The sequence below is a fragment of the Suncus etruscus genome, chromosome 6 (genome assembly GCF_024139225.1).
Source record: "Suncus etruscus isolate mSunEtr1 chromosome 6, mSunEtr1.pri.cur, whole genome shotgun sequence".
Taxonomy (NCBI): Eukaryota; Metazoa; Chordata; class Mammalia; order Eulipotyphla; family Soricidae; genus Suncus; species Suncus etruscus.
In genome coordinates, this window is record NC_064853.1 from 117,836,158 (window position 1) to 117,862,222 (window position 26,065).

Below are 26,065 nucleotides of genomic sequence, written 5' to 3' on the forward strand. Positions count from 1 at the left end.
CCTAAGGAATTGACCTATTGACCTTGCATCTAAGTGCCTAGACCCCTCTGCTCTCTTTTCTGCCCCATCTTCCATTCTTCTGAATCCCCTAAACTCTGCCTCTACCTCATTTCCCTCCTTTTTTTTTTTTTTTTTGGGGGGGGCACACCCGGCAGCACTCGGTTTACTCCTGGCTCTATGCTCAGAAATTGCTCCTGGCAGGCTTTTGGCACTATATGGGATGCCGGGATTCCAGCCACTGTCCTTCTGCATGCAAGGCAAATGTCCTACCTCCATGCTATCTCTCTGGCTCCCTCATTTCCCTCTTGTCTTATGGTTACTGCACCCCAGTATCTGCCACTGACTTTTCTGCTCTTCCAGGTTGAAGTTCCTTCTGGGGTGCCCCCACCTTTTGGCAGCCCAGGTATGGTGAGCAGTGTGCTTCTCACAACTGTAAAAGAAGCTGACAGAACTTTCATTTGTGGGGCAAAATAGTAAATACAGCACTTGCCTTGCATGTGGGCAAATCATGATCCTCTGAGCACTTCTAGGAATGATCTCTGAGCACAGAGCCAAGAGTAATCCCTAAGCATCGCTGGAAAAAATAGGGAGTTTCATTTAGTGTCTGCCAAGCACACTCGAACAGCTCCCTTGCACGCCTTTGAAAGCATGCAGTAAAGATGGTCGTACCTACTGGGGTAGGTTTAGCTCTTAGGCTAAAGTGCAGCCTTCTAAGCAGGAAGTGATGAATTCAAGTTGGGATCACCTACCTGGGAATCCTGCCAGCAGGAGGTTATGAGTTAAATTCCTGAGGCTGCCCACTTGAAATCCTGGCAGCAGTAGTAGTTCCCAGCTGCAGTGCTGCCTTTTATGTGCTGGCAGGCAAGGTCTTTTGTTATGTCTAACAGGGGTGACCTCTGGGGAGCCCCACCAAGGCCAGGTGTGTGAGCACTGTAATCTGATGATTGATCTACAGTGAGCCTCACAGCCCAACTTGTGTGGCCGCACATCAACAAAAGAAAGGGAAAGCTGTGAGCAGGGAGGACATGTGAGATTTTATTTAAAAAATTTAGGGGCAGGGCTGGAGAAATAGCACAGTGGTAGGGCATTTGGCTTGCATGAGGCCAACCCAGGATGGACCCAGATTTGATTCCTGGCATCTCTTATGGTCCCCCAGTCTGTCAGGAGCGATTTCTGAGTGCAGAGCCAAGTGTACCCTCTGAGCGCCTCTGGGTGTGGCCCAAAAATAAAAATGTAGGGGGATTTCCCACATACAACATATTGACATATCTCAGGCTTTTTCCTGGCTCTGCATTCAGGAATTATTCTTGGCAGTGTTCAGGAGACCATATGGGATGGCAGGAATTGAACCTCAGTCAGTTGTGTGCAAGGCTATTGTCCACTTTATTTGTGTATTAATTTACATTTCTGGGCCACATCCAGTCGGTGCTCAGTACTTACTCCTGGCTCTATATTCAGAAATTAGACCTGGCAGTGCTCTGGAGAACATATGGTACTCTGGGAATGGAACCCAGGTCACCCTTGTATAATGCCAGTACAATAGTACTGCTGTACTATTATTGCTCTGGCCCCTCACTTTTATTTATTTGGTTTTTTGGGCTACACCTGGTTCAGGGGTTACTCCTGGCTATGCGCTCAGAAATCACTACTGGTTTGGAGGACCATATGGGACGCCAGGGATCGAACAGAGGTCCATCTTGAATCAGCCGCATGCAAGGCAAGTGCTCTACCGCAGCGCTATTGCTCTGGCCCCTACACTTTTATTTTTTGAGTTTTTTTTTTGGGGGGGGGCATTCCTGTCAGTGCTTAGGGTTTATTTCTGGCTCTGCTTAGAAATCACTTCTAGTGGGCCTCAGGGCTGGGGATCGAACTCTGTTTCATCACTTACAAGGCAAGTGTCTTCACTCCTGTCCTACCTCTCTAGCCTGTTTGGGAAAAAAAAAGTCTTTTGGGGGGCCATACTGAGTATGCCCACGGCTCTTCCTGGCTTGGTGCTTGGGGATCCTGCATACTGGAGATCAATCCTGGGGCTGGAAAGATAGAGTGGGGAGGGCATTTGTCTTACACATGGCTCCCTGTAGGGTCCCTGAGTCCCCCAAAGTGGTGATCCCTGAGTAAGCCTTAAGTACCATCAGTTGTGATCCCAAAACAAGTCTTTATGGACCATCCCTAGTGGTGCTCAGGAGTTCACTGACCTAAGTGTTTCTGGGGAGCCTCAAAAATGTACTTCCCTGGTGTAAGGTATCTTCGCTGTTAACTTTGCTGGGTATTTGTGAGTCCAAGAACAGTCCCCAGAATGAGAAATTACTTCCCATCCCCTTGTCCCCTTTCGGGGGAAGACCTTGGTAATATTTATTCGCAGCAAATAATAATCCACACAGACAAGAAGGATAGGGTGTAAAAGATTGGGCAAAGAGAGCCAGAGAATCCTCCTGCAGCCGGCAGCTTTCGCAGAAGGTCCCTCTCCCCTGTCCATCAAGCTATTTATTGCCAACTCCACAGCGCCCCACCTGGAAGGGCTAGGTGGGGCAATAGTCACAGAACAATCCTAAGGAAACACTTTTATATACAACAATTCCAAGGATAATCTTATGGAAACTTTTTCATATACTACACCCTGGATCTGGAGAGATAGCAGTGGGTAGGAGACTTCCCTTGTGGATTCAATCTCTGGCATCTCAGATGGTCCCCTGAGCCTTCCAAGAGTAATTCCTGAGCACATTGTCAGGAGTGACCTTTAAACATTGCAGTATGTGTCCCCCAAATAATAAAGTGTCCCTGGCTTTCACACTCCTAACAGATGTGGCATGTCAATCACTTGTAGTTTGGGATGAGCTTAGTGGCAGAATACTTGCATGAATGAGGCACTCGCTTCCATCCTCAGTCATATCTCTCACCTAAATAGAATCTATATATTTATATCCCCTGCCAAAAGCTAAACAAAATTCAGGAGGTAGAGGAAGGGGACTGAAGGCACAGAAGTGCAGGCTGGGCTCGCAAGCTGCCAATCTGAGTTCAACCCCTGCCATTCCATAAGGTTCCCTGAGCTCTGCCAGACGTGGTCCTGAGTGAAGAGCCCAAAACTCCCCCAAATAAAATAAAAAAATAAAAATATTGAAGGGAGAGGAAGGAAGTAGTTTGTTTCCCCAAAGCAGGCTGTCCTTTCGAAATGACTTAGCGGGTTCCTCTTTGGACAGGTTCCCAGCAACCAGGAATAATAATCCCTTTTGTGGGTTTTGTTTTTGGGCCACATCCAGCAGTTTTCAGGGCTTATTCCTGGCTCTTGCTCAGGGATCACTCCTGATGTCGCTTGGAGGACTTGATGTGGTGCTGGGGATCACACCCAGTTGTAGTCTGCATGCAAGGCAAGTGCCTTACCACCGTACTATCTTTCGGGTCCCATACAGTGCTGGGGATGGAATCCAGAGCTCCATGCAAGTCTTTGAACCTAACCATCTCCATTCTGCCCAAAGGCCTCATGAGGTGCGTCTGTTTGGGGACACTGCTGGCTGTGCTGGGGATTCGCAGGTATTTTAGCCCACTAAAGCTCTGGCTTTGGCTGTCCAACTACTGACATTTCCGACCCCCACCCCAAGGAACTCTAAAGCACCCCAAGGTTGGGGAGGGGGCAGAGAGCTAGCACAAGGACTAAAGAGGGCGCTTGCGTGTGTCAGATCAGTCGGATCGGTCGTACCCAGATGCTCGGCCCAAACAACGTCAGAGGTCGGTCACTCCAGAGCACGGAGCCGGGAACAGCTCTTCAGCGGGGGTGGCCCCAGCAGCGAACGACGCCCCTAAGTTCATTTCGGCGACGGTGAAGGCCTGAGTCGAGCCTGCGATCACCAGCTGAGCCTCAACAGCTGCTGTTTCCCGTCTCCACCCGAAGTCGCTGTCGGGGCGGAGGTGGGTGGCCACGCCTGCTCGGGCGCCCCAAAAGTGCGCACAGCGGCCCGGGAAGCCAGAAAGTCGGGGCACGGGGCCGGAGTCGCCCCTCGGGGACCCACAGGGAGGAGCTTCCAGGAGACAGAGGAGCCTGAGACTGCGAACGTGGCGCGCCCCCCGCGCCTCCACTCCGCGCGCCCGCGCCCCGCCCCGCCGGAACCCGCGTTTTCAAATTTGAACCCGGCGCGGTTTCCCGCCCGGACGAAGCGCCAAGGGCGGGCGGGGCGGGGCCTCGGGCAGCCAATAGGCGCCTCGGAGGCCTCGCCGACGCGCCCTCCCGCCTTGACGTCAGAGGGCGCGCCGACGAGAAGCCAATCAGCGGCGGCTCCGCGTCCCGCCCCCGCGGCACCCACGTGCGGCGCGCCCGGCCCAGTCCGGCCCGGCCCGACCCGACCGGCCGGAGGCGGCCCCTGGCCCGCGCGGGGCCGGGGCCGGGGCCGGGGGCGGAGGCGAGGCGAGGCGAGGCGGGGTGCGGGCCGCCGGGGAGCCGCGCGGGCCGCGGCACGAGAGCTCTCGGCCGAGGGCAGCTGCGCTCGGGGCCGACCGGGAGGGGAGGTCGGAGGGGCGCGGCCAGGCGCTGGGCTGTCCCGGCCGGGGGCCCCGCCTCGGGGCGGGCCGCGCGCGCGTGTGTTTGCTCCGCGGCGGTTACTCGGTCGGGACAAAGTGGGGTCGCCGCTCCCGCCCGCGCCCGATGGAGCCCGGGCCCCGCAACATCCAGGTCCTGCTGCAGGCCGCGGAGTTCCTGGAGCGCCGCGAGAGAGGTGAGGCCGGAGGGAGGGAAAGAGGGCGAACCCCGGGCTGGGGCGTGGGCGCGTGCTCCGCCCCCCACCAGGGCGCACCCCGGGCCGGACCGCGCCCTGACCGACCCCGGGGCTTGTCCCCCGCAGAGGCCGAGCATGGCTACGCGTCCCCGTGCCCGCCCCGGAGCCCCGGCGCGCTGCACCCGAAAAGGAGGCGGGCCCCCCAAGTCGTGGGCGCGCAGGACACTGGGCGGTAAGGCGCGGGGAACGGGGCACTCACTCTCCGCGGTCTCCTCCGCTGGTTGGTTGCTTGCTTGCTTGGTCGCTCTCTGCTGGTCCGGGGATGGCCCTGCTTTATTTGCCTTCATCTCCCCACCGCGCCCCAAACCCCAAGCTCTTCAGGTCAGCCGAGACTGGCGAGGCTTGGGCGCCCGTTTGCCTGTGGCCAGGCGCCTGAGAGACGCTTTTCCCTGCGAATCTCCGACGTCCCGCACAGGGCTTCTGGATTCTGCCTCTCCGGGCCTCTGCGCTTTTGCAGTGCTGTTCCCGTGACTTGCGTGCCTTTCCGGTCATTTCCTGCTGGGGGAATGTGTGTTGGGGACCTACGAGCAGGTCCAGTGCCACTTCGGTCCTGGAACGCTCCCATGGCCTGCTGTGGGTTGGCCTCTGTCCACATTTTACTCCTCGTTTGTAGAGGGGAGTGCAGGCTCTTGCGATTGGGGGACACCTTCTGACCCCATGCTCCCCGGCTTTGGCAGGTCCGTGCACAATGAGCTGGAGAAACGCAGGTGAGACCCTGTCCTTGACGCTCCCCGTCCCCCTGGGTGTCAAATGCCCCTCTGGCTCTCCTGTCTTCTCTGGCACTGGTGTGGTCAGACTAGCTCTGTCCTCCAGAAACTTTCCCTACTGCAGGCGTGCCCAGCTGAAGCGGTGCCTGGAGCATCTCAGGCAGCAAATGCCCCTGGGAACCGACAGCGCCCGATCCACTACGCTGAGTCTTCTGCGCAGGGCCCGGGCACACATCCAGGTGAGGGCTGTCCGTGGGAGACCCTGCAGGTGGGCCTCGGAGGGATATGCAGCCGACTTTGCTCTTAGAGGCCAAAGCTGCACCACCAGGGGAAAATTGACGAGACAATCAACAGGGGCTTGGCAGCAGATGGGGTGCTGGGGATTGAGCCCAAGCCGGCCATATGCGAGGCAAACATCTCTTGTACTCAGGCCCTTTAATAAAAAATTTGGGAGAGCCACACCTGGTGGTGCTCAGGGGTTAGTTCTGACTGTACTCAGGAATCACTCCTGGCAGACTTGGGACCATATGAGATTGAGGTATCAGTAGTGTGCAAGGCAAGTACTCTCCCTGCTGTGCTATCGTTCCAGCTTTATTTATTTGTTTATTTATTTATTTATTTATTTAGGTCAGTGCGTTCCTAGCATATGAGACCCTGAGTTTGATTCCCAGGTTTAGTTTGATCCCCCTGTCCCCAAGAACTTGCAGGCCTGCCTGTTTTACTGGGCAGAGCTCCAGCCATCCCACCACTATTTCAGGAAATTTTAGGACTAAAATAATGGGGTTTGCCCCAAGACTGTCCGAAGCTGAGTAACCCACGTTGAGGGACAGGTTGGATGGTGGGTCCCCGGCTTGTCACTTCCCCATCCTGCTGCCCTTTGCAGAGGCTGCTTCAGGCCACCAGCGGCTGCTGCTGGGAAGGCACTTGGAGCCCTCTAGTGGACAGGTCTGCACACCACAGTCTAGTTGTTGGCAGAGCAGATTTGAGTCCAAGGACCTGCAACTTGGTTTTGCTCCTAAATGCCCAGTCAGCCACTTTGTTGCAGCTGACCTGGGTTCAGTCCTCACTACCCCATAGTGACCCCGAGTGCTAGGAGTGATCCGAGCACAAAATCAGGAGTAAACAAAGCCCATAGCAGACTCCCACAAAGAATATCATTTGGACAGCTGAATTCTGGGAGTGCTGGTTGGTTTGTGTGGACTACCCAGAGAGTAAACACTTTCTTTTTTTTTTTTTCTTTTTTTGGATTTTGGGCCACACCCGGCGGTGCTCAGGGGTTACTCCTGGCTGTCTGCTCAGAAATAGCTCCTGGCAGGCACAGGGGACCATATGGGACACCGGGATTCGAACCAACCACCTTTGGTACTGGATCGGCTGCTTGCAAGGCAAACGCCGCTGTGCTATCTCTCCGGGCCCCACTTTTTTCTTTTCTTTTTGGATTTTGGGCCATACCTTGCAGTGAGAGGCTGTGCCTGGGTCTCGTTAGGAGCGACCCCTTGTGGTGCTTGCGGAACGAACCCTGCTTGGTGTCAGGGCTACACCAATTAGCCAGAGGTCAGGCAAGTGCCTAACCTAGGAGTCCTCTTCCCCTACTCATTTTCCCTCCTTTGGGCCCTAGAATTTTCTGGTAGCACTTACATGTGTTGTTTTCTAGCAGACACTGGCCCTAGGATGCTAGAAGACGGGGTTGGCCTTCCAGAAATAGCCATTTAACATTTAAAAAGGGTGCTTGCCTTGCAGGAGTCTACCCAGGTTCAATTCCTAGCATCCCATGTGGTCCCCTGAGTCAGCCAGGGCTGTGATCCCTGTATGCAAAGTAAGGAGAAACTCCTGAGCATTGCTGAGTGTGGCCATGCCCCAAAAGAGGAAAGAGATTTGTCCTGCCACAGCAGTGTCTTGGGCTGGGAGGGGGTAATTGCTAGCGGTAGCCCCAGGTGGGTGAGCCCCAAGACCTGACTCCCGTGTCTTGCTCCTGGCTGGCAGAAACTGGAGGAGCAGGAGCTGTGGGCTTGCCAGGTGAAGGAGCAGCTGCAGAGCCACCAGCAGAACCTGCGGCGGAAGCTGGAGCAGCTGCAGCAACTGCGGGACCCAGCAGGGGCAGAGCGGCTGCGGGCCGACAGCCTGGACTCATCAGGGGTCTCAGAGCGCTCAGACTCGGACCCAGGTGAATGCCAAGAACAGGGAGTGTGGGTGTGGGAAGCTGCAACCCTGGCACCCCTCTGACCAGTGCCCCTCTGCCCTTCCCTTCACAGAGGAGCTGGAGGTGGATGTGGAGACCCTGGTGTTTGAGGGCCCCGATGAACTGCTGGGGGCATGTGGCACTGGCCAGGAACACAGCTATTCCCACCAGGGGGCTGCCTGGCTGTAACTCCAGCTGCTGCCTGCCTGGATAGGGCCGGCTCCTGGTGGATGGACTCAAAGGGCTTTCTGAGAGAAACTGAGAGAACTGTTCCTGAGGATGGGGGTTTTGTGTGTGTGTGTGTGTGTGTGCGCGCGCGTGTGTGCTCACGCGCCCTTAAATTTTAAATTTTTTTTATAGCACTTGGGTCTATGACCCTCTGCAGCACTTCCCTTCCGACACCAGGACTCCTGGTCTCTGTCCTACCCCCCCCCCACATCATGTATATAGTTTTCATTAAACGCCTCTTTTATAATTCCGTACAGTGTGGCTGGTGAGCATTGGAAAGGGGCAATAAGCCCAAGAGACAACCGAACGGAGGGCCTTGTACATTACTACTGACCTGAATTCAAACCCTAGAACCAAATATTGCCTTGAACACTGCCCTAGATATATCCACCAAAACAAAGTTGCTGGCAACTTGGACACCTCTGCTGGCCCCCATCCTTAGACAGGGCAGAGGTCGGCAGGGAGTGGGGTGAGGGTCATTTCCCTGAGACCCAAAGTGTGGATCTGAGACACCAAGTGAAGCCTTAGGACTCAGAACAAGTGAGCTGGGCAGCTTGATTCAACAGTATTTATTGAGTGCCTGTCATGTGCCAGCGACAGGGACATGACAGAAGACCCCTGGCCTCATGGGGCGCACAGTCCAGCTGGTCTGCCTGCCTCTGGAGGTGGGGATGAGTATGGGGCAGGGGAGCTGGCCCGTGCCACCCAGGACTCCCCCAGCCCAGCCCACAGAAAGGAGACAGGGCTGAAGTTGACTTTAATGACCAAGTACATGGGATAGTTTGGACCATGGCGTTACACCAGCTGCTGCTTCGTGGCCGCTTTGCTTGCCAAGTCCTTGGCTTTCTCTGTAGCTGCCAGAGCCGTGGCTGTAGCTTTCTCCGTTGCCTCCTTGGCTGTCTCCACCAGGGTCTTAGAGGGTGCCTCTCCTGTGGCCAAATGAAAAGAGTGAGAGCGAGTGTCTCCCGCCTGATGCCACCCCCAGCTGTGTCCATGGCTCTCACCTTGTAGCTTGGCCAAAATGTACTCAAAACCCTTCATGGTCTTGGTCACGTTACTTTTGAAGCGGGCAAGACCAAATTCCTGGGGAGAGGTGAGAAAAGGGATGGATATAGTCAGTATACTGAGCCGGTGACACTCCCCCCTCCCTCTGCCCCTGTTGGGAGCAGATACCCCACAAGGCTCACCTGGACAGCTCTGGAAACCCCAAAGAGGCTGGACGACACCCAGGCCTCACGGCGAATTTCTGTCCACCCACTGTTATCCGGGTTGACACAGTAAACACATCGTTCCTCCACCACCTAAGGAGCCAAGGGAAGGGGCATGTTGCTCAGAAGTACCTGCCAGACCCAGGGACCTCATCCATGGCCCTCAATATGCTGAGATAGATATGTGTATTTGTTCTGGTTCTTTGGAGTCTGTGTGGCATTGACATGGCAAGATTCTGTTCTCACACCCTTAACTCCCTGGCAGGCCACAGTTAAAGGGAAACCCAGAGAGTAGACACGAAGAGTGCTTTTGAAGAAGTCCACTTGGGCTCAATCCCAGACATCCCATAGCCCTGAGCCCTGTCAGGAGTAAGCCTGAAGCACCGTGCCCTCAGATCCCCCCAAAAAACCCAAAAGGAAAATTCAGTGGTGGCTTGAACACTCAGGCAGAGAATTCCTAAAATGGGCTGGATAAGAGTAATACAGAAAATCAGAGCGGGTATCCCTCTGTGATGGAGGTAAGGGGTGGTGGTGGCACCTTCTCTGTACAGTGTCTCCACTTTCCATTACCTCCCAAAGCTGTAAAAGAAAAAAAGGGCTGAAATAGGACAGTAGGTAGGGCATCTGCAAGCACTGGGTTTGATCTCTGGAGCCCCCCACCAGCTGTGAAGATGGGTTGAGACATCAGCAGTTCCTGCACAGAAATGGAGGCGGTCACATCCGAGAAGTCAGCTCAGAATATTTCCTCAATGCAAGGTTTTCAAAACCAAGAGGTCAAAGGGAAATTGTAGAAACGCTCATTTCCCCAAAAATCTCGGCTAGAAATCCATTACGTAATAGTGAACTTTTAGGGACTGGGTTCTTACATGTTGTGTAGAAATGTCTCCCCCCATCTGAGCCCTAAGGCAGGTGCCACCCATGGCCACAGCATGGAGGTAGAAACGTGAATGCACTTCCCTCCACAGTGCATCCCTGGGACGCTGCGTTTTTTAGGGAAGGGAGTGAAAACGGGGGAGACCAGTCTCACCATCAGCCGGGCGTGGTTGATGTTCCAGGTGAAGGTGGTCATGGTCTGGTTCTGCGGGTCCACGATGGAATCCTCCAGGATGTACACCGAGTGCGCGACGTTGGCGGGGAACAGCCGCTCGGCCCAGCGCGGCATCCTGTTGGTCTTGGTCAGGAGTCTCCGGGAGAGGAGCTTCCGATCGGGGGTCACCTCCCGGTGCACTATGTCTTCCGTCAACACATGCTTGCTGCAGAGACCAGAGCGGGAGGGCCGCGGTTGAAGGGCTGGCCTGGCACGCACGACCTCCGATGGCCCCCGAGTAACTCCTAAGCATCCCCACCATCAAAACTACGTTTGCCACCGCGTGGGAGGAAGAGCAGGGGTCCAGGGGCGCGGCCCGGCTCCACTTCGGTTTAAACCCCCCCCCCCCTTTTTTGGTTTTTGAGTCACACCCGGCAGCGCTCAGCGGTTCCTCCTGGCAGGCTCGGGGGACCATATGGGATGCTGGGGGTCGAACCAGGTGTGTCCCAGGTCGGCCACAAGCAAGGCAAACGCCCCACTGGCGTGTTCTCTCTCTCACTGGCCCCTAATCTCACAGTTCTTTTTGTTTTGGGGTCCCACCGAGCCGCGCTCAGTTTCCCTGGCTCTATGCTCAGACATCGCTCCTGGCAGGCCCAAGGGGGCCGTACGGGAGGCCGGGACTCGAACCCCCGTCCTGCAACCAGGCAAACGCGCCACCTCCTCGCGATCTCTCCGGCCCCTCGGTTCAACCCTCAGCCCTTCCCGGCGCGCCCAGTGCGGCCCTGCCCTGCCCTGCCCTGCCCTGCCCCGGGCGCATTCCAGCCCCGAGGCCCGCGCCCCGCCCTTCGTCGCCTCCCCGGGGGCGCCCGGCCGACCTGTAGGGGTTCGGGTAGCGCAGCCAGAAGGCGGCGAACACTTGGTCCCAGGAGCTGCGGAGCACGCTGTGGCCCAGGAAGTACTTGACCATCGTCCCGGCGGCAGGGCCCGGCCCGGCCCGCGCGGCATGCGGGGTGCGGAGCCCGGAGGGAGGACGGGGAGGGCGGCACGCAAGCAGCGGACGCCGGCGAGTCGCGGCTCGGCGCTCACCCCGCCAGCCGCGCCGCTCAGTCGGCCCCGAGCCGCGCCCCAGCCGCCGCCGCCGCCGCCGCCGCCGTCCCTGTCCCCGCTGCTGCTGCCGCCATGCGGGCTCGGCCCTGCTCGGCTCGGCTCGGCTCGGCTCGCCGCGCGCACTTCCGGCGCAGGGCCCGGCACTTCCGGCGCGCGGTCACGTGACCGCCCCGCCTCTCGCCCCGCGCCCCGCGCCCCTCCCGACCGGCGGCCCCGCGGCCCGGCAGCGCGGAGGCGAGGAAGGGAGGAGGGAGAGAAGCCACGAGCCCAGCTCGGCCGGCCGGCCCGCCCGCGCGCGAGTCAGGCCCGGCGCGGCGCGGCGCGGCGCGGAGCATGAGCGGGCAGCGCGTGGACGTCAAGGTGGTGATGCTGGGCAAGGAGTACGTGGGCAAGACCAGCCTGGTGGAGCGCTACGTGCACGACCGCTTCCTGGCCGGGCCCTACCAGAACGTGAGCCGGCTCGGCCAGACTCGGGGGGCCGGGGCGGGCGGGGCGGCCGGACCTCACGCTCCCCTCCGCTGCCCGCAGACCATCGGCGCCGCCTTCGTGGCCAAGGTGATGTCCGTCGGGGACCGGACCGTGACGCTGGGCATCTGGGTAAGTGGCCCCGGGGCGCCCCGGGCTGGGGGCCCCGCGCAGGACTCCGGCCCGAACCGTCTCCCCCGCTGTCCAGGACACCGCGGGCTCCGAGCGCTATGAGGCCATGAGCCGCATCTACTACCGGGGCGCCAAGGCGGCCATCGTCTGCTACGGTAAGGGAGGGGCGTGAGGGTCGGGGGCCCAAGGGGTGGCGAGCCCAGGCCGGCCTCCGACCCGGCGTGTGGGCCTGTTCCCTCCGCTTGCACACCCAGACCTCACGGACAGCGGCAGCTTCGAGAGGGCCAAGTTTTGGGTGAAGGAGCTGCGCAGCCTGGAGGAGGTAAAGGGGTCGGATCCCGGGGGGGGGGGGGACACGACCCCTCGTGCCTTCCGCGCCTGACATCGCCCCCTCGGCTCCAGGGCTGCCAGATCTACCTTTGTGGCACCAAGAGCGACCTGCTGGAGGAAGACCGCCGCCGCCGCCGCGTGGACTTCCACGACGTCCAGGAATATGCAGACAGTAGCTGCGGCTTGCACTGAGGGGGGGCGAGTGGGTGGGCCACCCCAGGGTGGGGCGGGCAGGCAGGCAGGAACCTTCCTTGCTCTGCTCTTTACAGATATCAAAGCTCAGCTCTTCGAAACGTCCAGCAAGACGGGCCAGAGTGTGGGTGAGTGCTGCCCCTTAGTCCCCCGTGCGAGGCTGTGTGGACCCCAGAGCAGCGGTGGGGCTGGGGGTACGATACCCCTGGCATGAAACCCTCACTGACTGTCCCCCTTTCTGCCAGACGAGCTGTTCCAGAAAGTGGCGGAGGATTACGTCAGTGTGGCTGCCTTCCAGGTGATGACAGGTTCGTGCATCCCTGGCTTCAGGAAACTTCCTCCGGCCCTTGGGGCCCCCTGGTGTGGTGATGAAGGGTGCTGAGCTGTGCTCCTTTCTGACAGAGGACAAGGGTGTGGACCTGAGCCAGAAGCCAAACCCCTACTTCTACAGTTGCTGTCACCACTGACCCCTCCCCCTGGCATGGAGGTGGTAGAGGAATCCCAGGAGCTGGGCCCAGTGTTTGTCTGCGTTGGGTGGCCTTCATCGGCCACGACCCCAGTGGCCCAGGAAGCAGAGGTGCTGCCAGCCTGAGCTGGTCCCTGTGCTAGGTCGGGTGGCAGACTGGCTGAGAGGCTCGAGAAGGGTGCGGGCTGCTGTGGCTGGCATGCCAGCCCAACTGATGAAGATTGAAGTGACTTCTGACATGTAAATAAAGTCAAATGCACTGTGACTTTTGGCCCCAACCCTGTGTGCATGGAGAGCCGACACCCTGCCCAGAAGGAAGCACTGAGTCCTGTGGAAGTCTTTTGAGTAGGGAGGGTGGCCTAAGGCACTGAGATCAAAAGGCCAACAGCACCTCCAGCTCACACTGGCTGGACAAGATCCTTTAGTCATGCGTCCTAACCCCACCCACACCACACTGTACTCATGGAGGACCCACACATGCTCCCACACCAGGGCTCAGGGTCCATAGATTTCTTGCTTCAGGCTGGTTTCCTCCAGTGAGGTTTTCAGCTTTGGAAAAGGGGCTCTCCAGTTGGAAACTGGAGGGCTAAAAGACAAGTCACCCTGGGAACTGGGTTAGAGGACAATAGCCAGAATGGGAGTTGCAGCTCTGGAGACCTAGGGATTCCTAGTGATTGTCTCCAGTGGTTAAGACGTGCTTTTTGTTTTCACTTCCTTTTTCTAAAAAAAAAAAAAAATTCCTCAAAATATCCCTTTGTGGGTGATGTAGGCTTCGTTTTTGGGCCACACCTAGTGATGTCCAGGTTTATTCCAGACTCTGCACTCAGGGATCACTCCTAGCAGGCATGGGATACTGAGGAGTAAATCCAACATGTAAGACAAACACCTTCCCCACCATACTATTGCTTCAGCCTACAGATTTCTTAGGGACTAGAGTGACAGCTGCCCTGAGCATGTATCTCCCTGTGCACCCCAGGAGTCCCTTCCCCTCCTCCAGCTCACTTCCCATAAACAAGAAAACAAAACACAGGGTATAAGAGTAAAGTTAAACTTTACTTTACAGTAATTTTTCTATATACAAAGAATTACAGTACATATTTATGGGGATTCCTAGCATAGGCCTCCCCTTTTTTCACTAGGAGTATCTCTTACGACGGACAACCTATGGGCTGGGGGTGGGGCAAATAAGCCAGTGATGGGCCTTATCGGACCGCCCCTTCCCCAGCCCTCTTAAAAATGTAAAAGGGCGCTCCTTCCACTGGCTGCTTTGCCAGGTCTCAGACCTGCTCCCTGACCCAGGCGTATGCTGCACTCACCCATCCACACACATCCTCACGCACACAGGCGGCACCCACAGCCCCTTTCCCTGGGAAGTTTAAAGCACCCTAATCCTCCTTCCTGCAGCTGCCATCACCTGCCAACCCTCCAGTCTTATGCAGGTCCTGAGAACAGGGCTCAGGCGCCCCTGCCCCCTAAGTCCGAGTTCAGCATGCCAGTGGGCCCTTCCCAGCTTATGGGTCTCATGGTTAAATCATGCTCCTTGCCCTCCAGTAAGAAAGTCCCTTAGTCTTCAGAAGCCAGAGATGCTCTGAGAAGAGGGAGATGCCCAGCATCATCCTTTGAGTGGGGGTTGTGTGTAGCCAGATAGGTTGACATCTCCCAGCTCTGAGGCCACCAGAGCTGCTGTGCAGACTTCCCTAGATCTTCCCCAAGTTGCAGAGCTTTGGGATCACTGTCCTGACAACCTCTTCCCAACAGGAAACTGGGATTCTCTAGGCCCTCAACCCTTGGCAGTGCTTGGTTGTACCAGGAAATTAGCACCATCATTAATTACATTGTGTGTGTGTGTGTGTGTGTGTGTATGCGCTTGTGTCAATGAACTCTACTGCATCTCCAGGACCCCGCTGAGCACTGACTAATGAGAAGTTCCTGCAGCACCTGCAAGGGCTCTGAATGATGTAGGATGTTCCCAGGATTAGGGCCTTACTCCTGCCCTCTCCAGCCCAGCAGTTATCACTTGGGGCCCCTTTTGCCCTCCCAAGAACACTCAAAAACAGCAATGAAGATGCAGTCCAAGAAATGCAGGACTCCCCGCATGATTAAGGAAGTAGTGTGGGAGCTGCTGAGAAGAGGGCAGCACTGACAACTCCATCTCAGCCACTATTGTTGGGAGGAAACAGTGAAAGCCAGGACTGGCTCTGAATCCCACTGATGGTTTCCACAGAAAGTTCCCAGCCTTCAATGTTCCCCAAAGACACAGTGGCATCCCCCTTTGAGACTCCTGGAGGCTAATCTCAAGGTGCTATCGGAGATCCTGGTTTTCAGGTCCATGCCTGTTACTTGCGTCCCATCTTGCAGAGATGAGGCACTTCTGAGAGCACTCAGGAAGGATCCAGGGGTCCCCATTTCAAACTACCCACTGACTGCTAACCTGGGGTTGGGTCCTGTTTCAACCCCCAGGTCCTTCAATAGCCAGCCGTGAGTCACCTGACCACCCTTTGGGGAAATGGCAACCACTAGGACTCCCAGACAGGCCACAGGTAAATGGCAAGGAAGAGAAAGCCCCAAAGCGTCCCCAAACACAAAGGTGAGGGGTGGTTGGGGTGGTGGGTGGCGAGCAAAGCACAACTCTCGCACAGAGAGCGGTAGACACTGGGGATCTGTCTGCAGCTGTCACTTCATTCCCTACTTCAAAGGCAATTGCTCCACTGGAAAAGGAAAAACAATTTTTTTAAAACACAGCCTGCACCAACCCTAACCCCCCTCCCCCCCAAAATTCACAGTTTATTTCATGAAACAAAGAGCTACGGTAACTGGACACAGCACAGTGAAAGGAGAGGCAACAGTGCAGTGCAGGGGATTTTTTTCTGCTCACAACTAGGGCTGATAGAAAGGGGCACAGGACTGGCACCAGGCAAACCCTACTCAGACAACCTAAGGGAGACAGGAGGGACTGACTAGCTGCAGTTATATACTGATTATTCTCACACATGATAAAATACTTAAAGAGAACCAACTTCTCAGGCCCAGGTGAACATCTTTAAAAATATCTTTCATGGTTTAAAATTCTTTGCAAAGAAAATAAGTTGCTTTATCTTAGCTCTCCCTTTGGGACAGAGAAGTTGTGCTTCTCTGATACGAAGGATAGAGAGAGAAGACAGGGCAGGATGAGGCCGCTGAACCAGAGGAGAGGCCCCAGCTTGCAGCGAGGGGTCCTGCAGAAAAGCATGGCATTCCCTCCAACAGGGTACCCTGTGCCTCTGCCTCAGCTCAAGCGTCTCGAATTCCGTAGATGAACTCTGGGAAGAAAAAAGCAAATTTTAAAATCTGTATATAAAGCGCAAATGCTTCTATCAATGACGATTGTGCCCTGCTCCAAGGGTCAGAAGTCACCAGAAATGGAAGCAGGGAGGCATATGGGGTATGACAGAACAGATTCCTGCTGGGAGCCAGCCTAACTACTGCCCAGCAGGCAGGAGACAGCCAGTTGGTGGACACTGCTGGCAATGTTGGCAAAGCAGAGGTAACACAGTTGGGTAGGGCAGAGCAGGGTAGGACTACGGAAGGGGCTGCCTGCCAAACAGCGTTCCTGAGGGCAACTGAGGGGCAGATGGTAGGTGGAGGGCATGATAGCACCAACAGATTTCCCAGCCTTGTTGGCCCCACTCAGGGCAGCAAGAATGGCATCAATGGGTCCAAGGGGGCCCTCTCCTATTGGGTACTTCATCCCAGACCAGGCCTCAAAGGGTGTGTGTGTGTGAGAGGCCAAGAGCACAGGCCACCTGCCTCAGGCCAAATGAGAAGGCAAGGGTCATCTTCTGGCACACCGGGGGGTTAGGTGAGTCCAGGATTTGTTGGGTAGGGAGAGGAGAGGGCTGTGCTGGCTGACCCCACCCCCATCTTTGAAATCTGAAAGCACCTGAGTGTTAGGAGCCAATGAGAGGCAGGGCATATGTGTGAAAGGAGCAAAGGCCGGGAGGGAAGGGACAGTTTGCCAACTCTACTTCCCCAGATGCTTGGTCCGTCACAGACCATGGCATACTCCCCCACTTCACCTCGTGCTGACACACCAAAAAAAGCCATTATGAAATAGAACTCCCTGGTCCAAAATCTCACAACAGCTCAGGCCCCAATGAGCAACCACCACTGCCTGGGGTGGGTGGGGTGCAAATGCTGCCTGGTGTGTCCTCTATCTTCAGACCTGCCCGCCAGAATGGAATCCCGTGCTTGACTCGAGAGTGGACTTTTTATTTTCAATTGACCATGTAAAGATGGGAAGACCCAGGTCTGCCTGTCTCCTCAGCTGGGGCCCACTGCAATCCCAGACACAGTTCACACAACCACATGCCCCACTGAAAAAATGTCACAAGGTCTGAGTGTCGGGACATAAGGGAAGAATAAAGTAACAGTGGAAAAGAGTTGGGGACTGTGGTCTGTTTAAGGGGGAAGGAAAGATGGAAGCTCTCCCATCCCCAAGAACCCAGAGGTGGCTGCACTGGTCAGGTGACACCGATGCTCTCATTTCTGGTCGGACTCTGGACACTTGTGAGTGGAAGGTGCCGGGTTAAGAGTTGGAAGTGGGTTTTGCTCTGGCTTAGGGTCTTTCCCTCTCCCAAGGGGCCAGCAAGTCTGAGCCAATGTCTGTGTACTCCCAGAGGACCAGCAGGACTGCCCCCGGGTCTGTCCGGCCACTAGGGGCCAAAGCCCAGACCCTGGGGAGGCCTTGCCCAAGGCCCAGGGCCGCTGCTCAGAGGTGGGCAGTTTTTTCTCTTCCATAGGGAGCGGGCTGGGGATCTTCCCCATAGGCCTGTAGGACACCCCACTTTTGGCAGCAAGGCCCGAGAGCTGCTGGCCCGTGGTAATCTGCTTCACCTGCTTCAATAACCCCGCAGTCTGGAGGGGAGGCACTGCAGGGTCAGGCCCAGCTGGGGCACGACCTGGGGCCTGAGTTGCTGACTCATATGGAAAAGCCTTGGCAGGGAGCTGAGGAAGAAGTCTGGCCTGGCTGAGTGACTTAACAGCTTGCCAAGGATGCTCAGAAGCAGCAGCTTTCCCAGGGGCCTGAAGACCAGGATCAGAAATGCTGCTCCGCTCGCCCGGGGCTTTGCTGGCGGGCCACAAGCTGGCCTCCAGCGCAGGTATCTTTTCTGGGAGCTGTGGGCCGGCATCTGGAGAAGCTGCAAGCTCCTTGTGGGAAGGGGTGAGGTCAATGAAGTCCACAACCAGGGCTGCTCTGTTCTGGGCCTGAGAGTTCTGATCCACTGGCCGTAGTGCTTTCTCCTTGGCAACCAGGCTCTGCACCACAGCTGATAAGACTTTGTCAGGAGGTGGCAGTCTCTGGGTCAGGGGACCATGGGGTTTCTCGGGAGGCCGGTCAGAAGGTTGAAGTTTGGGGCCACTGGGAAGCAGCAGTTTGTCTTGTGGACGCAGTCTCAGGCCAGTAGAAACTGGGTTCTTCTCCAGGGTGGGGGGCCGTGAGCTGGCAGCACCTCTGGGTTTCTCCAGCCGGGGTTCAGATGCCCCTGGAGATCGATCCAGTGGTGGGGACCTGACTGAGGTGGAGGTGGTGGGGCCAGAGACGGGAGAAGGCTTATCAGAGGGTGGGGGTCGGGGTCCTGTAGCCACAACACAGGGCCGGTCCGGGGGCTTCTGGTTGGACGCTGAGGAGGGGGCCTTGGTCCCTGCCCCAGCTGGGTCCCGGCCCCTGTCCACAGACTGAGGCCTGCAATCAGTTCTACCAGGAGGTGGCCGGTCAGGCTGGGACAGCCGTGGGCAGGTCCCTGGTGGCGCTTTTTTGGCCAGTGAGAGCGGTGGGGAAGTGTCCACGGGCTTCTCCGATGCCGTGGGCCCAGGGGGCGGTGGCCCAGGGGGTGGCACGTACTCACGGATTTCCCCAGGCTCCAGGGGATTGGGCCCGCAGGGGTCATGCTCAGTGCAGGACAGACGGCCGTCCAGCTTGGAGATGAAGAGCATCCCCTCACGATGCTGCTTGCAAAAGGAGCTGGGGCACATCTCACAGAAGGAGGCAGCCTCCTTCCCACAGATGTCACACTGGTGCCAGGGACATTCCCACTTCCCTAAAACAGACAAAAAACACAGCTGAAGAAGGCAGGTGGTGCGGAGCTGCTCAGTGGACAGACAAATAGATTTCGCCTATGACCACTGCCCAAAGGGAAGAGCAGAAGCTAGCATATGCCTCAGCAAGGAAGATACTGACCAAGTGTGTGCACACTGCTGTCTGAAACAGGGCAGGAAAGCAGAGTGAAAAATGCATGGCACAACACAGTGACTGCAGTGCTGGGGCACATCAGTGCTGCAACACTGGCAAGCCAAGTCCTCAACACTGGATAGCTCCTGCCCCTAAAGGCCCCAAACTCAAATTGATTTCTAATACCCCCTTTCTGGAACCCACAAGATGGTGTGTGGGGTGACCTCTTTCCACTGCTATTCCTCCAGATCTTGGAAGTGGATACAGGGCCAGAGCTGTCCAGGGACCAAAACTGGGTCATCCCTTTCCCATAGGTCACTGTCACTCTCATCAGTCTCGTGGGTTGCTTCCATGGCAAGGGCAACTGAGCATAGAGGGCCCGCAGACCTCTCTTTCATGGACTATGGCTGGACATTTCAGTCACATACATATCGGACACACAGTCCAGCCCGTCTGTCTAGCTGTTTTCACCTCAGTCATTTAGCAAACTGCCCAGGACTCCTACTCAGTAGCACAGGAAGATGGGGCAGCCTTATTATCCCCATGGGACAGCATGATAACCAACGCAAAGAAAATGCTCTGGCAATTGCCATTTTCTTCCTCATGGAGAAAACTAGCACAAGTTTTTGGGGAACTACTGGGGAAGTCCTTCTTGGATTGGACATGGGCACCAACCTGCAGGCCTCTTGGTGAGGTTGAGGCAGTCTGCATGGTAAACCTTTGGGCAGCCTGGCTTCTTGCAAGACACGAGCTGGCCAGCATCCCCACAGCTGAAACATTCGTCTTCACGCTCCTTGGTGACTTCACCCTGGCTCCGGCGCTTCCCGTGTTGCTTCCTCTTAAATTTCTTGGCCTTTTCTTCCGAGGCAATAGGCTGATTCTAGAGGTCAGACATTGAGCAGTCAGCAATCTGGGTAAACATGGGAGCTTGACCTGGTTAACTAGCCAAGCCACCACTTCTCCTCAGAGATGGGGGCCGGGGGTGCCGAGGAAAGAGTCCTGCAGTGGGATGTCGACGTGCTGCGGCCATGTGCCATCTATACCTCCCACAGATGTAAGCACAGGAGGAGCCGCTTTGTTCTGAGGCCTATAGTCCCGGTGTGAAAGTGGTTCCTCCTTTTTCTTTTTTTTTTTTTCTTTTGGTTTTTGAGTCACACCTGGCAGTACTCAGGGGTTACTCCTGGCTCTATGCTCAGAAATTGCTGCTGTCAGGCTCAGGGGACCATATGGGAAGCTGAGATTCGAACCACCGACCTGCATGCAGGGCAAACGCCTCACCTCCATGCCCCAACCTGGCCCCAACCTCCTTTCTAATTCACCCAGTAATTCCCAAACCAAGGAAGAGTGACGTATGTGAGTTAGATTAGATCACTGAGAACATAGAAAGAAAGAAGTGTGTGCCAGGAAGAAAAAGTGCTTCCCTGGACATGATCTCAGCAAGCATGGCTTCTGATCTAAATCCACAATTGGTCTCCAGAACACATGGTTCTCACCATAGTGCTCCGACCTAGAAGCCCCAGATCCATCTGCGAGTATGTTAGTACTGTCAGCCCATGGTGAGCCACTTTTATATATTTGTACTCAAATTTCTTTTTTTTCATGACCCTATGTGAAAGGTGATTGAAACCTGAAGGATATAGAAAAGAACATTTCCCAGCACACCCAACATCATGAAACTTGAATTCAAAAATTTTTTTAAATTATTTTAATATACTGGACACCTATGGAACCAAAACCACTCCATAAAAAATAAGCAAGACAAAGTTCAATGTTAGGATGATGTTCCTTATTAATAAAAGAATTAGGGCTGGAGAGTAGTAGAATGGATAAAGCAATTGCCTTACTCAAGGAAACCTGGAATCAATTCCTGGTATGAGGGTCCGGAGTGATAGCACAGCGGTAGGGCACTTGCCTTGCACGCTGCTGACCTGGGACAGGCCCAGGTTCCATCCCCGGCATCTCATATGGTCTCCTGAGCCTGGCAGGAGTGATTTCTGAGTGCAGAGCCAAGAATAACCTCTGAATGCCACAGAGTATGGCCCAAAAACAAAACAAAATAATTCCAAAGACCACACAGGTTCCTCTGAGCAGTGCCAGGAGTGGGCCCAGAAGAGTTGGGTGTGGTCCAAAACCTTAAAAAACAACTTAGTATTCTTTACCTACATGTGTAGCTAGCTGTTCAGTCATTACCTCTTTTAGGTAGGTTTGGTTTCTATGTTAACTTGTATGTTTTACTTCTCTTTTTTGGGAGGGAGAGGGGTGTGAGGTTCCCTACTAGTACTCAGGGGACCATATGGAACTAGGGAATGAACATAGGGTATCACACTCTGAGGCAGATACTTGGCCCTGATTTTTTTTAGTTTATGTTCACTTCATAATATTAAGAAATAGAACTATTATGGAAAGACACACAATTGGGAGTCTTGGTGGAGTGTACTTGATATCACAATTATAACCTCAATCTGGAGAATATTGTTGCAAATAATCCAATACCACCAAAGCATCTACAGATTCATCTCTTATTATATAAAATATTATAAATTGTCCCTCCATTATCTAAAAATGTTAAGTGTCACTTACAATGATGGCTAAGACTATGGAACAGCAAGAAAAACGTTTTATAATATTTAAGAAAAGCATAATACAGACTCGTAAATAATTCTTATACAGAACTATAATTCAGTTCAAGTGCAACATACACAGAAAGTTAAGACAACAACAACGTTAAACTTTGTTACAACAATCAGACTAAGGGTCCTACGTTTATATACAATGTGACACTACTTAGAAATTTAAATTCAGCAGCAGATTCTCTTATTTCTTTAGATGGAGGGGGGACATGAGGAGAGTAAATGGAGAGAAAGAATGGGAGGAACAGAAACTAAGAATGGAAGTAACTTATTAAAAAATGACATTGTAGGAACCTACTTTACAGATTCCTATTGAACAACTTGTTTTAGCCAGAAGGGTACTAGCAATTGATCTAAAATCAGACTGTTCCAACACTGCAGTGTGAACTGTACAGAGAGACCTCTGGTAGGTGGTCATCACACTGGCCACAAGGATCAGACACTGCCAGTGGCACTATGGGACCTAGCCAGTGTCATTAATTTCAGAGGAACAGCTCAAGGTCAGAAGATTCAGCCCCACACCAGGAGGTAGGAAGGATCACATGGTTATTCCCGAGGCAAACGCTTGGAAGGTACCTTTGGCCTCACACCCAAAAAGCCACTGCAGTTCGGGGCTCCACATTTGCAAACAGTCTTTCCATTCCCAAGACATTCTAGGTTGTAGTTGAAGGTAAGTTCAGTGCCTGCAGAACAGATGGTGCAAATATTAGTATCTGTGGTTTTCACTGCAAACATTCTGAATTACTCAATAAATACAGAGTCTCAATTAAAATAAATTTTTTGGGGGGATGCCGGGGTTCAAGATTGACCCCATGGGCCCGGAGAGATAGCACAGCTGTGTTTGCCTTGCAAGCAGCCGATCCAGGACCTAAGGTGGTTGGTTCGAATCCCGGTGTCCCATATGGTCCCCCATGCCTGCCAGGAGCTATTTCTGAGAAGACAGCCAGGAGTAACCCCTGAGCATCGCCGGGTGTGGCCAAACAAACAAACAAACAAACAAACAAAAAAAGATTGACCCCAGGTGGGTGGCATGTAAGACAAACACTGTCCTCTGTTGTTTATCTCCAGCTCCATTAGCTTCAATTTTAAGAGGAAAGAACTGAGGATTAAATCTTACTCCATTATGGTGATCAAATATGACTTCAAATACACTAACATTTCACATTGATATTAATTAATGGCATCCCATCTGGTCCCAAGCGCTACTATAAATGACCCCCAAAACAACAAAAATAAAAATGAAAAACATGAACAAACAAAATGTGAACATTTAAACACAAGTAGATAAGGTATTTAATGAAATCATACAACGAGACAGTCTCTAGGTGGGAGTAATGACTGTATTTATACTCATGACAGGGCCCTGGGGATCCTAATGTGATGCCAGGGAATGAACCTAAGTCAGACGTGTGCAGGGCAAGTCAGATGTGTACACCTCAACCACTTTCCATTATTCCCTGCAAGCAGGTATTAGCTGCTCATGAGCAGCAAACATCCAGTTGAAACAGTTACATTTCAGGAAAATGTCCCATTGGCAACAATGTGCAACTCCCCATGAGGGAGTTTCTCTTGTACTATTACAAACAGGTCACTACTGGGGATGATGAAAATATTAGACTTCTTCAAGAATGGTTTCTCAAGGAGACAGTAGGAACCCAAACTCACCAAGGATCAAGAGCTGATCCCTTCCCTCATACCAACTAGGCAAATCATAGGTAGAATGGTGGGTAATTTGTTCACAGTATTCTTTTATTAAGGAAACACATGAGCAGGGGCCCGGAGCAGAATAGAAGGGAAGGCACTTCCTTTGTAAACAGCTGAATTGGTTCAAACCCTGGCATCGAAATGATCTCCTCAGCCCTACCAAGAGTGATCTCTGAGCTAAGAGCCAGGAGAAAACACAGCACATGGCTGGGTGTGGCCACAAAGGGCCAGAGAAATACTATAACTGGTAAGACACTTGCCTCTACGTGGCGGATTTAGGTTTGATCCATAGCATCCCATATGAACCCGAGCATTGCCAGAAGTGATTCCTAAGTGCAGAGCCACCTGGTGTGGCCCCAAAACCAAACCAAAACAACCCCAACCGAACAAAAATGGAGGCGCATGAGACTGATTTTTCATGAATTAAATACACGAATACACAGTTAACTGGACCACAAATGCAAAATGACAGAAAGTGCCCACCTCTATTGTGCCTGACCCGAGTTTGATAACTAGCTCAGCACAGGGTGCCTGGAGCTCTGAGTAAACTGAGCTCTGCCAGGTGTTATCCCAAAAATCACATACACATATACAACAGAGGGGCCAGTGCGATAGCGCAGCGGTAGGAAATTTGCCTTGCACATGGCTGACTGCAACAGAACTGGGTTCGATTCCTGGCATCCCATATGGTCCCTCAACCTGAGAGGAGCAATTTATGAGGGCAGAGCCAGCCTGAGCGTCACTGGGTGTGGCCCCAAAACCAAACCAAACCAAACCCAAAACCAAAACAACAACCATAAACACACACACACACACATACACACACACATACACACACACAAAACACCCCACATATACAACAGAGTGGAGGAGAGATCAATAACGAGCAGACTTCTAGGCAGAAGAGTATATTCTGGATGTGCATGTTCTGAGGGCAGGGAGGAACTGGCAATTTCACCATTTTCACACAGTGCAGTGTATTTCATGCAGAAAACCATAGCTTGAAGAATCCGCAGGCCTCCTTGAAGCTTCTCAGGTGCATGGGGTTTTCTGATCAGAGAACCTAGTTAATAAAAGAATCTTTATAGGGATTTTACCTGCTTTAATGTCACTCAGTGCGAAGAGGCCAACCCGAGTGTCCCCGTTGACAGACCACTTCTGGGTTTCACAGTTGGGTTGGCAGCAGTGATTCATGAACCTGGCAAAATTTCCTTTGGGGCCAGCATCGATGATTCGGTCCTAGAATTAAAAAAGATGCTACTTATCGGTCGGCCTCAGATCCCACTAGCAGATGCAACGACCATAGGCAAAGCTTAGAAACTGTCAGATCCTGTCTTCTGAACTGAGGGGAGCAGTACTTGAGCACCACTAGGCTGGATGATTTTGACTCGTCCTGAAGTCTGAGGATCACTGCTGAGAAGCAGCAGCCTGGTCTTATGAGAAATCGGTGGAGAAATCTAAATGATTACTACTGTTGGAGAGCCCTGCATCTCTGAAGGTGAAGGTCCACAACTATTAATTTTCACTTTATTACGTTGGCGCATGAAAATATTTAAAAAAGGGGGAAATGTGGTGTACCCCAAGACCCACCCATATCTGGGAGGAGTTTTGGGAACCGGATAATAGGTGTAACTACCTGCAAGACCTCCCATTCCTGGGAGGGGTTTGGAAAAAGGTAGATAAGGCTGGGACCAAGGGAATTCGGCCCTTTTTGGCTCTTTGCCTTTTGCCGTTTCTCTCTTGGCCCGGCTTGGCTTCCTGGCTTTTGGATCTTTGGGCCGCATGGAGCCCAAAGGGAAGATGGCTAACAGGAGATAAGATGCAGGGCGAATGCTTAAAAGGTTGACATAGGCCACACACCTGTGGTGGCAAGGGCATAAATAAAGATGATTCTTCCTGAAGCCTGCGTGTGAGTGAGTCTTGATTACGCGGATTACCTGGGCCTGGAACTTGCCAGCTGGATGGGGGATGAAGCCACGTGGCTGGGGCCTAAGCACAAAGGCCTCCATCCACCGCCATCCAGCCCCATCGTTAATTAATTAATTCAACACACAACTACCTGGTACAAAAGGAGTGTACTATACATGATGGACAATGGTAAACAGGGAGTCTTTATGTTTCTACACAAAATGACAACATGTTGGGCAAAGAACACCCAAGCTGCTGCCCTGCTTCCAGACCTGGAAGGCAGAAATGAGCCTTCACCCCTACACTCAAATCCTGTCTCTATCAACTAAGTGGGTCTGAAAGTGCCTGTGGCACATTCATTCCTAAGTACAAATCCTCTGTATGGATAGAGTAGACAGAGATACCCAGACATCAATACATACAGATACCCTGACTGCCATTCTGGGGCACTGCACCAGACTACTTACTTTGTCTAGAGTGAGCATATAAAAATTAGTGATGTCATGCTCTTGGGCATGACGGATTCGAGCTCTGCATTCTTCTTCATCGATCAGCTCTCCCACATACTCGTTTACAAATTCACCCTAGAATAAGGAAACAGTGTTTGACTTCAGAGCTTCTAATACAGAGAAGACAACAGAAATGTCACACAGCGCAACATGAATGGCAGCTGAAGCATTGTTGTGTGGAGCCCAGAGCCATCCTCAACTCTCAAGGAAAGCCTGTGTTAACGCTGGGACTGAAGGGGAGAAAGACTGGGGTATAGGGAGAGATGACCCCTCTTCCAGCTATCCTTCTACTTTTCCCCCAG

The 26,065-nt window shown here is 53.8% G+C and overlaps 4 protein-coding genes across 9 annotated transcripts in view; 2 read left to right on the plus strand and 2 right to left on the minus strand.

Moving 5' to 3' along the window:
- The first annotated feature begins 4,633 nt into the window (after positions 1-4,633).
- MXD3 (MAX dimerization protein 3) lies at positions 4,634-7,954 on the plus strand. Of its 2 annotated transcripts, XM_049775770.1 has the most exons (6): positions 4,634-4,703; positions 4,830-4,935; positions 5,441-5,470; positions 5,595-5,709; positions 7,454-7,634; positions 7,723-7,954. In XM_049775770.1, the coding sequence occupies exons 1-6, from the start codon at positions 4,634-4,636 to the stop codon at positions 7,836-7,838; spliced, it is 618 nt and encodes a 205-aa protein (XP_049631727.1). In that variant the 3' UTR covers positions 7,839-7,954. The 2 variants fall into 2 exon arrangements, with proteins under 2 accessions (XP_049631727.1, XP_049631728.1); XM_049775771.1 differs by lacking the exon at positions 5,441-5,470.
- A 477-nt stretch (positions 7,955-8,431) lies between these two features.
- PRELID1 (PRELI domain containing 1) lies at positions 8,432-11,091 on the minus strand. Its single transcript, XM_049775769.1, has 5 exons — positions 10,988-11,091; positions 10,113-10,338; positions 9,065-9,178; positions 8,882-8,960; positions 8,432-8,806 (listed from the first exon to the last, which is right to left on the minus strand). The coding sequence occupies exons 1-5, from the start codon at positions 11,077-11,079 to the stop codon at positions 8,673-8,675; spliced, it is 645 nt and encodes a 214-aa protein (XP_049631726.1). The 5' UTR covers positions 11,080-11,091; the 3' UTR covers positions 8,432-8,672.
- Positions 11,092-11,487: 396 nt separating this feature from the next.
- Positions 11,488-13,069, plus strand: RAB24 (RAB24, member RAS oncogene family). The gene is made up of 8 exons (XM_049775772.1): positions 11,488-11,669; positions 11,748-11,816; positions 11,893-11,971; positions 12,071-12,138; positions 12,219-12,318; positions 12,416-12,466; positions 12,584-12,646; positions 12,741-13,069. The coding sequence occupies exons 1-8, from the start codon at positions 11,553-11,555 to the stop codon at positions 12,803-12,805; spliced, it is 612 nt and encodes a 203-aa protein (XP_049631729.1). The 5' UTR covers positions 11,488-11,552; the 3' UTR covers positions 12,806-13,069.
- Positions 13,070-17,031: 3,962 nt separating this feature from the next.
- NSD1 (nuclear receptor binding SET domain protein 1) overlaps positions 17,032-26,065 on the minus strand; it is a 127,057-nt gene continuing 118,023 nt past the window's right edge. For all 5 annotated transcript variants that reach the window (XM_049775685.1, XM_049775683.1, XM_049775684.1 and 2 more), the window contains 5 exons: positions 25,722-25,838; positions 24,444-24,585; positions 22,219-22,325; positions 19,688-19,892; positions 17,032-18,881 (listed from right to left, as the gene is read on the minus strand). In XM_049775685.1, coding sequence (XP_049631642.1) covers positions 17,323-18,881; positions 19,688-19,892; positions 22,219-22,325; positions 24,444-24,585; positions 25,722-25,838 — 2,130 coding nt within the window. In that variant the 3' untranslated portion in view covers positions 17,032-17,322. The remainder of the gene's footprint in view (positions 18,882-19,687; positions 19,893-22,218; positions 22,326-24,443; positions 24,586-25,721; positions 25,839-26,065) is intronic.

Coding starts and splice junctions, on each gene's coding strand:
- MXD3 (XM_049775770.1), top strand. CDS start 4,634: ATGGAGCCCGGGCCCCGCAACATCCAGGTCCTGCTGCAGGCCGCGGAG. Junction 4,704..4,829: donor CCTGGAGCGCCGCGAGAGAG/GTGAGGCCGGAG, acceptor TGTCCCCCGCAG/AGGCCGAGCATGGCTACGCG. Junction 4,936..5,440: donor GGCGCGCAGGACACTGGGCG/GTAAGGCGCGGG, acceptor CGGCTTTGGCAG/GTCCGTGCACAATGAGCTGG.
- PRELID1 (XM_049775769.1), bottom strand. CDS start 11,079: ATGGTCAAGTACTTCCTGGGCCACAGCGTGCTCCGCAGCTCCTGGGAC. Junction 9,179..10,112: donor TCAACCACGCCCGGCTGATG/GTGAGACTGGTC, acceptor TTGGCTCCTTAG/GTGGTGGAGGAACGATGTGT. Junction 8,961..9,064: donor GGGTTTCCAGAGCTGTCCAG/GTGAGCCTTGTG, acceptor ACCTCTCCCCAG/GAATTTGGTCTTGCCCGCTT.
- RAB24 (XM_049775772.1), top strand. CDS start 11,553: ATGAGCGGGCAGCGCGTGGACGTCAAGGTGGTGATGCTGGGCAAGGAG. Junction 11,817..11,892: donor CCGTGACGCTGGGCATCTGG/GTAAGTGGCCCC, acceptor CCCGCTGTCCAG/GACACCGCGGGCTCCGAGCG. Junction 12,467..12,583: donor CAAGACGGGCCAGAGTGTGG/GTGAGTGCTGCC, acceptor CCTTTCTGCCAG/ACGAGCTGTTCCAGAAAGTG.